The sequence below is a fragment of the Stigmatopora nigra genome, chromosome 23 (assembly GCF_051989575.1).
Source record: "Stigmatopora nigra isolate UIUO_SnigA chromosome 23, RoL_Snig_1.1, whole genome shotgun sequence".
In the NCBI taxonomy this organism is placed as follows: Eukaryota; Metazoa; Chordata; class Actinopteri; order Syngnathiformes; family Syngnathidae; genus Stigmatopora; species Stigmatopora nigra.
In genome coordinates this window covers 6157292-6171690 of record NC_135530.1, presented here as the reverse complement: position 1 = coordinate 6171690, position 14399 = coordinate 6157292, and the positions used below count along the sequence as shown (strand labels likewise).

Sequence of the window (14399 nt, the reverse complement as noted above, 5' to 3'; positions counted from 1 at the left end):
GCGTTTACTGTTGAAACCAGCTCTCAAAATCATATTCACGAGAGATAGTTTAGTATCTAAGAGAGAGAGTTTAATATCCATGAGAGAGAGTTTAATATCTAAGAGAGAGAGTTTGATGTCTCAGTACTGTTTAATATCTAAATACATTGGACCGGCAACCAAAAGACCGTCAACCAAAAGGGATCAAAAGACCGTCGACCAAAAGACCGGTGACCAAAAGACCGGTGACCAAAAGACCGGTGACCAAAAGACCGGTGACCAAAAGACCGGTGACCAAAAGACCGGTGACCAAAAGACCGGCTACCAAAAGACCGTCGACCAAAAGACCGTCGACCAAAAGACCGTCGAGTAAAAGACCGTTGACCAAAAGACCGTCGACCAAAAGACCGTCGACCAAAAGACCGTCGACCAAAAGACCGTCGACCAAAAGACCGTCGACCAAAAGACCGTCGACCAAAAGACCATCGAGTAAAAGACCGGCGACCAAAATACCGGCGACCAAAAGTCCACCGACCAAAAGACCGGCGACCAAAAGTCCACCGACCAAAAGACCGGCGACCAAAAGTCCACCGACCAAAAGACCGGCGACCGAAAGACCGTCGAGCAAAAGACCGTCGAGCAAAAGACCGTCGAGCAAAAGACCGTCGAGCAAAAGACCGTCGAGCAAAAGACCGTCGAGCAAAAGACCGTCGAGCAAAAGACCGTCGAGCAAAAGACCGTCGAGCAAAAGACCGTCGAGCAAAAGACCGTCGAGCAAAAGACCGTCGAGCAAAAGACCGGCGACCAAAAGACCGTCGACCAAAAGACCGGCCACCAAAAGACCGGCCACCAAAAGACCGGCCACCAAAAGACCGTCGACCAAACATCCGGTCACATGCAGACGCTGCCCACTCTTCTGGTGGTCGTGATTAGGCAGTAGAACAGAAAGCAAGCAGTCACTTGGTCTAGGTTTGCTCAGCCTGGGTCAACCTATTTGAGGGCAACGGTGGCGGTCCCGGTTCAAATGAAGTCAAAGCACAGTGAGAAAATTGGCCACTACGTGAGGTGTTGTAATTACAGTAAGTCAACGGCGGTTTGGAGAGCCTGACACGTGGCGTAATTGCAGCTGTCACACGGACGCCAGGCGAAGTCAAAACTCCACGCGGTGGAACAAACCCAATTGCGACAACGCCGGTTGAACACTGAAGTGGCATCGAGTGTGGCGCCGTTGTCACTCAAAAATGCACTTGGCAGTCGGTTGAGGGAGCGTACTGTCTTTTTTTTTTCCTTGAAATCATAATGTAAGTGGAGTGGGCCTGTCGCCGGCGTGACAAATCCTAACTCGTTCACCGCATACGTGCGGTTCTGCAACAAACGCGGCGCACCCCAGCGGAGCGCTTCCCCACCTAATTGAAATTTGGAGGTATAAGAGGATTTCTGCACAACACCAGCTGACAGTCCCCATTCATGCAATATCCTCTTAAGACTTCTTTCTCGCTTTGGTGAAAAAGAATTTGTGTCTTTAAAGCATCCAACAGGCTTACGGGATCATCGTTTTTTGTTGTTGTGACTTGTTCCATTTACCTGCTTGGCATGAAAACACAGACCCGTTTTTTTCCCTGATTTACAGACGCTCCCCTACTTACGAATATTCAACTTAGGAACAAACGGTACATACGAACATGTCTGCAAATTGCAGACATGTCACTGTCACTGTGTGACTCTGAGCTTGTGGAACTTAATAATGTCATCTTATAAAAAAGATTGGAAGATTTCCTCTTTGAATATACAGATGCTGCCCTACTTACGAATATTTAACTTACGAACTAAAGGTACATACGAACATGTCTGCAAATTGCATATATGTCGAAAAATGTTGGTAAGTTTGATTTTGTATTGGGCGCTTTTTTCAGAGTAGTGCTTCTTTCCGCCACTAATACCTGCGCCTGGCGCTGTGAGAACTCTCCTTGTATCCAACTTCCTCTGCCCAGTTCGTTGCAGTGCGGAAGTGCATGACGTATCTCCAGTGCGGAAAGAACCTTTTTTATTTTTATCATTAACTATCTGGTGCATCCATTATTCAATATGGTTGGTGAAAAGCGAAAGGCTTCTAGTGAAGGAGGTGCAAGGAAGAGAGGCAAATCATTTGAAACCAAAGTGGCAATAATAAAGCTTGATGCACGAGAGAAAGTGGTGAGCGTTGCACGGGAATACAACTGGAATCGTTCGACTTTCAGTACCATTTATAAACAGAAAGATCGACCAGCAGGACCCAAATATTGAACGTTGCACAAATGTTGCAAATCTATTGAATAATGCCATACAGTGCTAACACATCATTTATGATTAAAAAAAGAAGAATACTGTGCAATCGTCATTAGATAGCTTCTTTCGGCCAGTTTCTCGTAAATCTCTATCTCTCTAATGTATGTATACAGTACTGTATGTATTCTCTCCATTTTATTCAATGTTTTTTTTTCAGTACAAACCAATGCTGATAACTTATACAAGCCTTAAACATACAAATGCACTTATATAAACCTTCAATATACTTATATAGGCCATAAGCATAAATTATAATACAAAATTTAGCACTGAATCAACTTCAATTTGAACAATTTCAACTTATGAACAAACACTCAGAACCTAACTCGTTTGTAAGTAGGGGAGTGTCTGTATTTTGATTTAATTTTTTAATGTTCAGTGAACCAAGTTATTAAGAATTTGTAGTCCCTACATCATACATAACGCATATGACAACATCCATGAAATGGAGCCATTTTGGGGAATTATCAAGATCATGCATGCATGCTTCCTTTATTTGTTGCCTGGTGTCTGTGATTAGATAAGCAACCGTGCTGAAACAACACGCTTGTTCATTTGGGCTCCGGTGTGAAGCTTCCATTGTCACGCACAATGGTTCGCTTATGTGTTACGTACGGCATTATGCACGCATATGCAACTCACTCGTTGCCGCCCTCGCTAATAAGGTGTTAATTTTAGTTAAAGACCATATGTGGCAATGACTAGAAAGTGTTGGGTTTATTATATATGTGCTTCACTTTAAGTTTATATATTATTATATATTGGAAATGCTTTGTTTAACTTGGTATATTGACGCTGGAAGGGGTCACTTTGGTCGCTGGTCTTTTGGTCGCTGGTCTTTTGGTCTCCGGTCTTTTGGTCGCCGGACTTTTGGTTGCCGGTCTTTTGGTTGCCGGTCTTTTGGTTGCCGGTCTTTTGGTTGCCGGTCTTTTGGTTGCCGGTCTTTTGGTTGCCGGTCTTTTGGTTGCCGGTCTTTTGGTCGCCGGTCTTTTGGTGGCCGGTCTTTTGGTGGCCGGTCTTTTGGTGGCCGGTCTTTTGGTGGCCGGTCTTTTGGTGGCCGGTCTTTTGGTGGCCGGTCTTTTGGTGGCCGGTCTTTTGGTGGCCGGTCTTTTGGTGGCCGGTCTTTTGGTGGCCGGTCTTTTGGTGGCCGGTCTTTTGGTGGCCGGTCTTTTGGTGGCCGCTCTTGTGGTCGCCGGTCTTTTGGTCGCCGGTCTTTTGGTCGCCGGTCTTTTGGTCGCCGGTCTTTTGGTCGCCGGTCTTTTGGTCGCCGGTCTTTTGGTCGCCAGTCTTTTGGTCGCCGGTCTTGTCGCCGGTCTTTTGGTCGCCGGTCTTTTGGTCGCCGGTCTTTTGGTCGCCGGTCTTTTGGTCGCCGGTCTTTTAGTTGTCGGTCTTTTGGTTGCCGGTCTTTTGGTCGCCGGTCTTTTAGTTGTCGGTCTTTTGGTTCCTATTGGTCGCCGGTCTTTTGGTGGCCGGTCTTTTGGTGGCCGGTCTTTTGGTGGCCGGTCTTTTGGTGGCCGGTCTTGAAGTCACCGGTCAAATGGTGACAGTTTACTGTTGAAACCAGCTCTCAAAATTATATTCATAAGAGAGAGTTTAATATCTTAGAGAGAGAGTTTAATATCCAAGTACTGTTTAATATCTAACTACTGTTTAATATCTAAGTACATCTGACCGGCGACCAAAAGGGACCAAAAGATTCCAAAGAAGATGGCAATATCGAATCAACCTCTGAATATAACCTTGTACCCGTTTTGATTCGATGTCTTAAATTGGCAGATTAATTCTTTTAAAATCATCTGTGACGGGGACGAAGTCAGGGTGGATTCTCCTTGCAAGATAACACTAGAGATATGCCATAATTAATGTCTTCCTTGTATTGTTTTATAATTATATTCAAGTATAATTATTAATGAACCTAACAGAAAGCATCACAGCTATTTTGCTACAATTTTCTTCCCAGGGAATCGACGTTAGGGAGATTTACCTTGTATTTTTACCCCATTTCCTCACTCTCTACCTCACTTTGTATCCGAGCCGCTGCCCGTCGCTGCACCAGCGATGCAATTTTGTACCTCAGTGGGGGAAATGGCTCTCACAGTCGAAGCGGTGGGCCAGTTTGTTTAATAACAGAGTAAAGGCAGGAAAAGAGAGAAGTCGAGGAAGGAATACAAAGAAGGATGGAGTGGCCTAAGGGCTGGCGACAAGGAAATATACGCAAGGAATTCACACCTGCTTAACTCCGAGGAATTGGCTAGCTACCACAGCCTCCATTTTAATTAGAAACTTTAGAGGAAAACTCATAAATCACCCCCGTGTGCAAGTAAACGGGAGGCGGGCGATGTGCAAATTTGCACACGCGAGGAACATAATGACTTTGCGCCTTGTACGTGCATCGTCACTACATTTGGTACAGTTGTGTACCCCTCTTTTGTTTTGGTGTGATAAGAGTACTGCAGTTATGGATATCTATAGAAGTCTGTGTGTGTGTGTGTATATATCAGTGGCGGTCTGTGTATTTTCTTGCAAAGCCTTCAGTCCAACCCTCAAAAACTATTTTATGGCTATAAAACCTCTACTGCATCTACAGCTGTGACACATAAAAATAATCAATAATAACCTCATACAATTTATGTATTATTTTGGAATATAGCGATATTTTACTCACCAAAAATCCTATTTAACTGTACACAATATCCATCCTCCTTTCTTTCTTCCTTATTTTCTATTACCATCGAAGCTAATGCTGAAAGCAACAGTCTTATCGACGCTTGTTTAATGCAGCAGAGCCTGCAGAACTGATTGTGAAGGCATTGAGGCAGATTTCTGACCCCGGCAACAAATAATGGCTGAAATGTGATTGGTTAAATACTTAAATATAAGAAACACATACATCTGGAAGCAGTACAACCAGGGGGAAAGCTATGAAAGGTAGCTAACTGACAATTTGGAATTATTTAGCAAGTATTAATGGACAAAATATAATATATGATTCAGATATTTCTTAGGCCAGCAGAGAAGGCTCTCTACTAGTGTATACGATTGTTTGTCCTATCATATAAAGAGTAATACTGCTTACTAGGAGACTATACTTCATGTGTGTTCCGTATAAATCATTGGATTATTGTAAAAAACTAGGACACCATTCAGGACTTGCAGTACTCCTACAAATTGGTATACTGAGGTCACTGGGACTGTGTGTGTGTGTGCAACATGTGTGTGTGTGTGTGTGTGTGTGTGTGTGTGTGTGTGTGTGTGTGTGTGTGTGTGTGTGTGTGTGTGTGTGTGTGTGTGTGTGTGTGGTAACAGGATACAGGCTGCTTTCAGACAGCGTCTGGGCTTTGGGCTCCCTATTCATTATTTACACCCAACGACTTTCCGTTTTTGTTCTCCTCGGTAAACTTTTGCGTCTTAATTTGTTCAATTGTATACATTCAGCAGTGAGACTGTTTCTATAAGTGTTATACCGCTCTCGTAAACATGTCCAGAAGGGATGTTGGACATATACAAGAGGCCAGACTGATAGGCAGATAGTCAGCAATGAAGGTCGTGCCCTCACCTTCCAACTCAAGCTGATGCAAGGGTGTCAATAGGTCATTAGCAAGCTGAAACAGACTCAGAATCCTGTCTGTGAGAGCTGCTGTTTGATGGTCTGATGGAGATAAATGTATGGAGGGATGCCGTAACATGGCGCTGGCTATATGGGGGGGAGAGTTATCTGATCAAAGTCCATCATCACAAGACGAATTGTACTACATTCCTGCTCATTTTCCCTACCTGTGCATCTTCAGGTCAACGTGGGTCACTGAATAGAGTTCATAAGTCAATGTGATACTGCCCTCGTTATGTTTCATCAAAGCGGCAGTGAGGCAGGCCGGATTGGTTCGCCGATGTGGGTTCCGATGTGGCTAACGTGGGAGGTGAGGTGGACTGTATTTTGAATTGCAGTTTGGATTTCAGCTGGTTTTGCCGTGGTGGCGTGCAGATAGTTATTTCATGTTTGGCACTGTGAGAGCTATTGGTAGTGGAATATTTGAAAATGATATTTGGAATGAGGTTCTTTACATAAACAAAATGAAGTCTAGTTTGGGGTGCTCTGACGTTTGGTCGCCGGTCTTTTGCTCGCCGGTCAAATGGTAACAGAAAATATTGTTTAATATCTAAGTACTGTTTAATATCTAAGTACTGTTGGAACCAGCTCTCAAAATTATATTCATGAGAGAGAGTTTAATATCTAAATATCTACTGTTTTCAACAGTACTTACATATTAAACAGTACTTAGACATTAAACTCTCTTTCTTAGATATTAAACTCTCTCTCATGAATATGATAACTTTGAGAGCTGGTTTCAACAGTAAACTCTCACAATTTGACCGGCGATCAAAAGACCCGCGACCAAAAGACCGGCGACCAAAAGACCGGCGACCAAAAGACCGGCGACCAAAAGACCGGCGACCAAAAGACCGGCGACCAAAAGACCGGCGACCAAAAGACCGGCGACCAAAAGACCGGCGACCAAAAGACCGGCGACCAAAAGACCGGCGACCAAAAGACCGGCGACCAAAAGACCGGCGACCAAAAGACCGGCGACCAAAAGACCGGCGACCAAAAGACCGGTGACCAAAAGACCGGCGACCAAACGCCTGCGACCAAAAGACCGGCGACCAAAAGACCCGCGACCAAAAGACCCGCGACCAAAAGACCCGCGACAAAAAGACCCGCGACCAAAAGACAGGCGACCAAAAGACCGGCGACCAAAAGACCGGCGACCAAAAGACCGGCGACCAAACATCCGGCGACCAAACGTCCGGCGACCAAACGTCCGGCGACCAAACGTCCAGCGACCAAACGTCCGGTCAGGCAGTTTGGAGGCTTCCCGCTATACACCACGATTGTGTGGCCTTGAAAGGCTGACTCTTGAACCTCCAAAAAAAAAAAGGTTGATTTGATGCCCACCATGCTCAGTGGGGGTAAGTGTGTTGACTTGTTTAATGGCTCCCAAAGCCTTTTAACTTTCCCACTGTGGCCTGCGGTCACCAAAATATAATGGCTTGCGTGCCGCTTTTGCAGCATGGCCACCAGGTTGCTCTACTAATAGAGACACAGGTGGCAATTCGCGCCTCAAATTATGTCTTTGCCTTCTCTGTGGGGTCTTTTATGCCTCAAGCAGCACCTCTTGTGATCTCAAGTAAGGAGGAAAAAGCTGAGGGAATAATTGGTTTGGAAGAAAACACAGATTTGGGTTTTTTCCCTAACCAGACCAAATCAAATGACCAATCATTGTATTACCGGATAGTCACATAGGGTAAAAAATCATTCAGAATATTTCCACCGAACAAAGGATGGATAATTCCTCAATATCCAGCAACGAGGGTGCCGTTACTCACTGCAAACTCAATGCAAAATTACATAGAACTAGCAATAAGCCCACTTTTTTCCTTTGTATTAGTCACTAATACTAATCATAAGTGCAAAGAATGAGTAAATTATCAAAATGTTTATAAACAGAATTTTCCTTTTACATTATGAACAATATATTATGAACAAGAGAATAACATTAAGAGCATAAATAAAGTATGTGCAATTTTAACAACACTTTTACACAGTTAAACATATATTTAAGTGTGTTGTACATAAAATTGATCAGAGAAATAAGCAGTGTTTCTTTCATGTTGTCTGCAAGTACTAAAACACCCTTAGCGGATAATACAAGAACTACAAATTTTAAAGAAAATTCATATTTTTTTTATACAATGCAGCTTTCTTCCCCGGGCCGTACCAAACCACCAGACGGGCCGGATCCGGCCCGCGGGCCGTATGTTTGACACCCCTGTAGCATGTTTTACATGAAAAATTAGAGGGATTATTGATATGCAACTGCTTATGGCTGGTGTGATACTGGTGTGCCCATAGCGAGCAATGATGATGTCACTCACACTGATACTCACTACACTCAAGGAAGTTGTCTTCCTGCCCAGACCAATGAAAAATTAGAGGGAACATTGGTTAGGATAGAACTTTATTTCATCCCGTATTCTGGAGTGTTTATGGACCGCGGCACAGACGCGTTGGAAGCCAGACTTCCTAAAACTGACTCGTAAACTTGGAATCTCTCGAACATTCACGGCACCCCGGCCAACTCCGAGAACAACTAGCCAAAGTTAGCACTTTCCACAATATAACGTGTCCATTTTACAACTTGAGAAAAGTACATTTCTTCTTCCAAAAGAGAACATTTTAAAAAATCTCTTTGGCCGAAGCACTTGTCATTTGCAGGTAGTCCATCTAAACTGACACTTTTACCTAGTAGGAGGTTTTTGAACATGGAGTCCTGATGCTCTAAGGCAGCGATAACAGGCAAACCTGCCACTCACTTCTTTGGAGCAAAAGGAGGGAGAAATGAATTGGGAAGCCTCTGGACATGTGTCTCCCTCCCTTCACGTCCAAAAACACCATCAGCCCCCTCAGGGTAATACTCAGAGTAAGCCTCAGTGTTTCTCAGCAGGGGGATAAGGTTAGATTAGCAGGCCACGTGGATCTAGGGACTCTAACCAGAAGCTCTCCTTGAATGCCACCCCGGTCAGTCAACGGGCTAGGGGGTTGCCCCTGTGGATTTTGCAGGGTGTTTTCAGATCCCAAATGAGTAGGGGGCAGAAACCTTGTGGTCAAATATAAGTTCACATCCCTGTTTTAGATATTTCCTTGACTGTTCTGCCCTAAGATTAGGTAAAGGTTGTTAGGTTCATCGTTAATTATACTTTAATATGATTATAAAACAATACAGGGGGATATCTGATTATTTATATAAATATATATATATATATATATATATATATATATATATATATATATATATATATATATATATATATATATATATATATATATATATATATATATATACATATATTTAATTATTTTGGCATCTGTGGTGATCATTTTGCAAGGAGAGTTCATTCTGACATCGTCCTCGTCACAAAAGAGATAATAAAAATATAAAAACAATTACAAGGTTATTGATTAATCCAATTGCATATGCAGAAACAACAGCTGTAACAATCATCGTATATCATCATATATATATATATATATATATATATATATATATATATATATATATATATATATATATATATATATATATATATATATATATATATATATATATATATATATATATAAAATAGTATCACAAAATAACTCCAACAAAGGTCATACTTTCCTTGCTAGCTTCCACATCGGTAGTATTTTTTTCTTTGCTCGCTGCTAGTACGTTTTAGACGGAGGTATTTATTGATACCGACTAAAATCCAAAACTATGTATGAATACAATCAGAATTATTATTATTGACATCACCTGGAGCACTTTCTCCAGAGGCCTTGCAGCTTTAGCACTAAGTAGTTTTTCTTCCTCTCAGGCTTCAGAGTGACACATTGGCATTAATTCCCCCAGATTAACGTCCAATCCGCCACGAGTCCATCTTGCCTGAAGCCACACGTAGGCAATATAACAGATTTTTTTTTGTTCCAGCAATGATTGACGCCGTGAAATGGATCCCAGCGTTTTTTTTCCTCTCGTTTTTTATTGAGCCGGACAAATTCTGGCATTCGGACCAACACTGTCGAAATGAATGGAGCGTGAGAAGAGACACGTTGCCATTACGTAGCGGAGATGTGTTATATTTTTTTCATTACCGTCTCCTTCACAGTCTGTGTTCCTCCCCGTTGTCTAGCTGACTGACATGCTGTGTTTGGTTGACGAAAACGCTCGGAATAGTCATCAGGATTTTTGGCACGACTCATGACAAAACTGACTGCCGTCGTGACCATGATGTTGTCTTTAAGGGAAGCATGTATGCTGTTGCACAGGCAATGGTGCTCGGACTTTTGGTCGCCGGTCTTTTGGTCGCCGGTCTTTTAGTCGCCGGTCTTTTGGTCGCTGGTCTTTTGGTCGCCGGTCTTTTGGTCGCCGGTCTTTTTGTCGCCGGTCTTTTTGTCGCCGGTCTTCAGGTCGCTGGTCTTTAGGTCGCTGGTCTTTAGGTCGCTGGTCTTTAGGTTGCCGGTCTTGTAGTCACCGGTCTTTTGGTCACAGGTCTTTAGGTTGCCGGTCTTGTAGTCACCGGTCTTTTGGTCACAGGTCTTTTGGTCAAAGGTCTTTTGGTCGCAGGTCCTTTGGTTTCCGGTCTTTTGGTTGCCGGTCTTTTGGTCGCCGGTCAAATGGTGACAGTGTTTACTGTTGAAACCAGCTCTCAAAATTATATTCGTGAGAGAGATTTAATATCTAAGAGAGAAAGATTAATATGTAAGTACTGTTTAATATTTAAGTACATTTGACCAGCGACCAAAAGACCGGCGACCAAACATCCAGTCACGACAGGCAATAGCTCACACACCTCCCCTTTCTCAACCATGACCTTGGACAATATTCCCCTCCTACCGATGTACGTCTCTGCAGTCTCACGGTCTCAGGTCAGAGCACAGGGACATTTTACTCAGCATTTTATCCAGGGTGATTCAAATGCAGAGGTGTTAGTCGCCATTGTGCTATGCTTAGCACGCTACTTAACCGTGTGACTCTTGCCCCGCAGAATCCATATTCCATTGCCTAGCAAGCACACCGTCCTTCTCCACGGTTATTGTTGGGTTGTGGGCTCAGCGTTGCGGTCGGAGCCTGTGGCAAATTGATTCCTTACAGAGTGCAAGGAAGTTTCCAATGTGCCTTTTGTCACGTTCACTGCCAAAATGTAGACGCAGCGAGAAGATAATCCTGTGGCTTTCGCACCGGAATGGCTTCCCTGACTGCATCGCGCCTTTTTCTAGCCAACGGACCCGCAGAGAGTGAGATGAAACACATTCTGTGACTGCAATATCTTTCCAAATAAGGGCTAAAAAAAGACCATCTTCTCAAGTGGTGTCTTTTTTGTTGTTGTTTTTGGTGTTGTTCACAAACGGCAGTTTTGGTCTTGTCTTCTCGTTTTAGTTTGAGTCACCCATGTGTTGTTATTTTTACCACCATGAGGGGATCTAGTGGAGTAGATGGTCAGACTGTCTCACACCGTGACCGGACGCTTGGTCTCTGATCTTTTGGTCGCCGGTCAAAAGTACTTAGATATTAAACAGTACTTATATATTTAACAGTACTTAGATATTAAACAGTACTTAGATATTAAACAGTACTTAGATATTAAACAGTACTTAGATATTTAACAGTATTTAGATATTAAACAGAACTTAGATATTCAACAGTACTTAGATATTAAACAATACTTGGATATTAGACAGTACTTAGATATTAAACAGTAGTTGGATATTAAACATTACTTAGATATTAAACAGTACTTATATATTAAACAGTACTTAGATATTTAAACTCTCTCTTACATATTAAATTCTCTCTTAGATATTAAACTCTCTCTCTTAGATATTAAACTCTCTCTTCCATTTTAAACTCTCTCTTCCATATTAAACTCTCCCTTAGATATTAAACTCTCTCTCTCTCTCTTAGATATTAAACTCTCTCTTATGAATATAATTTTGAGAGCTGGCTACAACAGTAAACTCTCTGTCACCATTTGACCGGCGACCAATAGACCGGCGACCAAACATCAGGTCAAAGGTCAAAGCAAACTCCAAAACTTTTGGGCACCTGGCAGAATACGTATGTGGTCGGACAGGTGTGAACAGATTCTTTTTGGAATTTTGATGGCCGTGTCTCGTTTCACCTCAGTGGCTTTTGCAGGTAAAATGGCAGCAAAGATAATTAGATCTGAAGCAGATGCTAGCAAGGACAGGCGAGTCCCTCTATGATTAATTACAATACACTTGGGTGATAACACTGCTTCCGCACGGTAGTTTTTTTTAAAGTTTGAATGTCAATCAGCTAAATGCATTGAAGAAAAGGACAATGAATCAACCTGTGGATGCTGGGTTGATTAGAGAGATCAGGAAATGCAACATTTCCAGCAGCAAGCCACAATAAGTAGAAAAACGGACACCAACACTAGTCAGGGACTAAATAACTGGTGTAGGCCATCGATATCTTTTTATAGCAATGAAGCTAGTTGTAAGAAGTACATAAATGTCTCCCTATCTTCCAATGCCACTGATGATGAGCTTCTAACCATGTTTCATTGGCATAATTAAAACATCTTAGTGTTAATGTTTGAACAGCCTACAATCATTAAGGCAACCACGGCGGTGGTAGCCAACATTATCTGATTCCGTTCCGACGCCAATGAGGGGATTAGCCGCTCTATGCTAAATGGATTACAATGCTAATCTCTGCTATCACATTAGCACGACACAATAGGCCTCCGCCGCCAGGCTGACTTCATTTTGCCTCGTAGTTGTTGGGGAAGGTGAGCGATCTGTTTGGTCCCCTATTTAGCATAAACATCTATGGATAATATTGAGAAGATGCAGACTGAGTGGCAGGATGATAATGAGGATAACCCATAGGATTGTGCTCATCTGTTACTCTCTGATCAGACTGTGCCAGACAGTCTGACCATTTACTCCATTTGTGACCAGACGTTTGGTCGCCGGTCTTTTGGTCGCCGGTCGTTTGGTCGCCGGTCGTTTGGTCGCCGGTCTTTTAGTCGCCGGTCTTTTGGTCGCCAGTCTTTTGGTCTCTTTTGGTCGCCAGTCTTTTGGTCCCTCTTGGTCGCCAGTCTTTTGGTCCCTCTTGGTCGCCAGTCTTTTGGTCGCCGATCAAATGGTGTTAGAGAGTTTACTGTTGAAGCCAGCTCATAGATATTAAACAGTACGTAGATGTTAAAATCTTTCTCTTAGATATTCAACTCTCTCTCTTAGATATTCAGCTCTCTCTCTTAGATATTCAATTCTCTCTCTTAGATATTAAACTCTCTCTCTCTTAGATATTAAACTCTCTCTCTCTTAGATATTCAACTGTCTCGCTTAATGTTCAACTCTCTCTCTTCGTTATTCAACTCTCTCTCTGAATATAATTTTGAGAGCTGGTTTAAACATTAAACTCTCTGTCACCATTTGACCGGCGACCAAAAGACCGGCGACCAAAAGACCGGCGACCCAAAGACCCGGCGACCAAAAGACCCGGCGACCAAAAGACCCGGCGACCAAAAGACCGGTGACCAAATATCCGAGCACCGCTTTGACCCAGTAAATATTTGTTTTTTATTGATCCAATCACTAAATCTCTTTCCTAATTTTCTTTCAGATTCGAGTGGATGGGTCCTCCCGAGTCCTGCAGTACGAGACAGTACAAGCGGTGGAAAACGGACCGATCCTCCGCGACATGGCCTTCTCCGCCGATCACCACTACCTCTACGTCATGTCCGAGACCCAAGTAAGATGCTCGAGGTCATGTGTTGCAGGGCAAAATAATTCGTGGTTGTATTTTAGTAGAATGGAAAAAAAAATAGTGTGAGTATGGGGACTTAGGAAGGTGCCTGTGTTGTTCGCACTGTTGGAAGGTGAAATGCAGAGTGACATTGCAGCACTCTGTCTAATGGATGCCGCCACTGGGAGGCTTTGTATACCTCCAGGGCAAAAATAGCTGCATTTATGCACACGCCAAGTGTATGAACAATGTGTGATTCAGCATTTCTACCTTTATGTTACACTCACTGAATCCAAACCCATGTGAAATTTCTCTAGTCGAAATTAAAGGCAATATTGCCTTTCCATGGAATAAAGTTAAGGATCAAAACGAAAGAGTTCAAGGCAGAAAGAATATTAGAACACTGACTAGGATTCAGTGGATTGGGTCCATTTAGAATTCCGTTTTGTCATGGAATCCAATTATCACTTCTGCAAATCTGTTAACCAGCAAAATTAGATTCCTTACTTCTCGCCTCTCTTGGAATTTCCATAATTGGAGCTCCAAGATGGAGACACTGTATCACATTTAAATGATTAGCGTTTCTTAATTTCCTTCTCTTCCCATTGTCTTCTATTCCCTTGCATCCCATATTGTGTTACACATTTAGGCTCTTCAATTAGTCCATATTGGAAAAATAAACACTAAGTGATTGTAACTGTCCAGTTTGGCAATGGGAGTGGCTTTTAGGCTAATTAGTCTATTAGCCTAGTTAAAACATGGACCTTCCCAGGTGTA

At 42.8% G+C, this 14399-nt stretch overlaps 1 protein-coding gene across 1 annotated transcript in view; it reads left to right on the top strand.

Moving 5' to 3' along the window:
* The window catches only part of plxna4 (plexin A4), a 186645-nt gene that overhangs the window by 110495 nt on the left and 61751 nt on the right, over positions 1 to 14399 (top strand). Inside the window, exon 4 of the mRNA XM_077709697.1 lies at positions 13500 to 13628. Coding sequence (XP_077565823.1) covers positions 13500 to 13628 — 129 coding nt within the window. The remainder of the gene's footprint in view (positions 1 to 13499; positions 13629 to 14399) is intronic.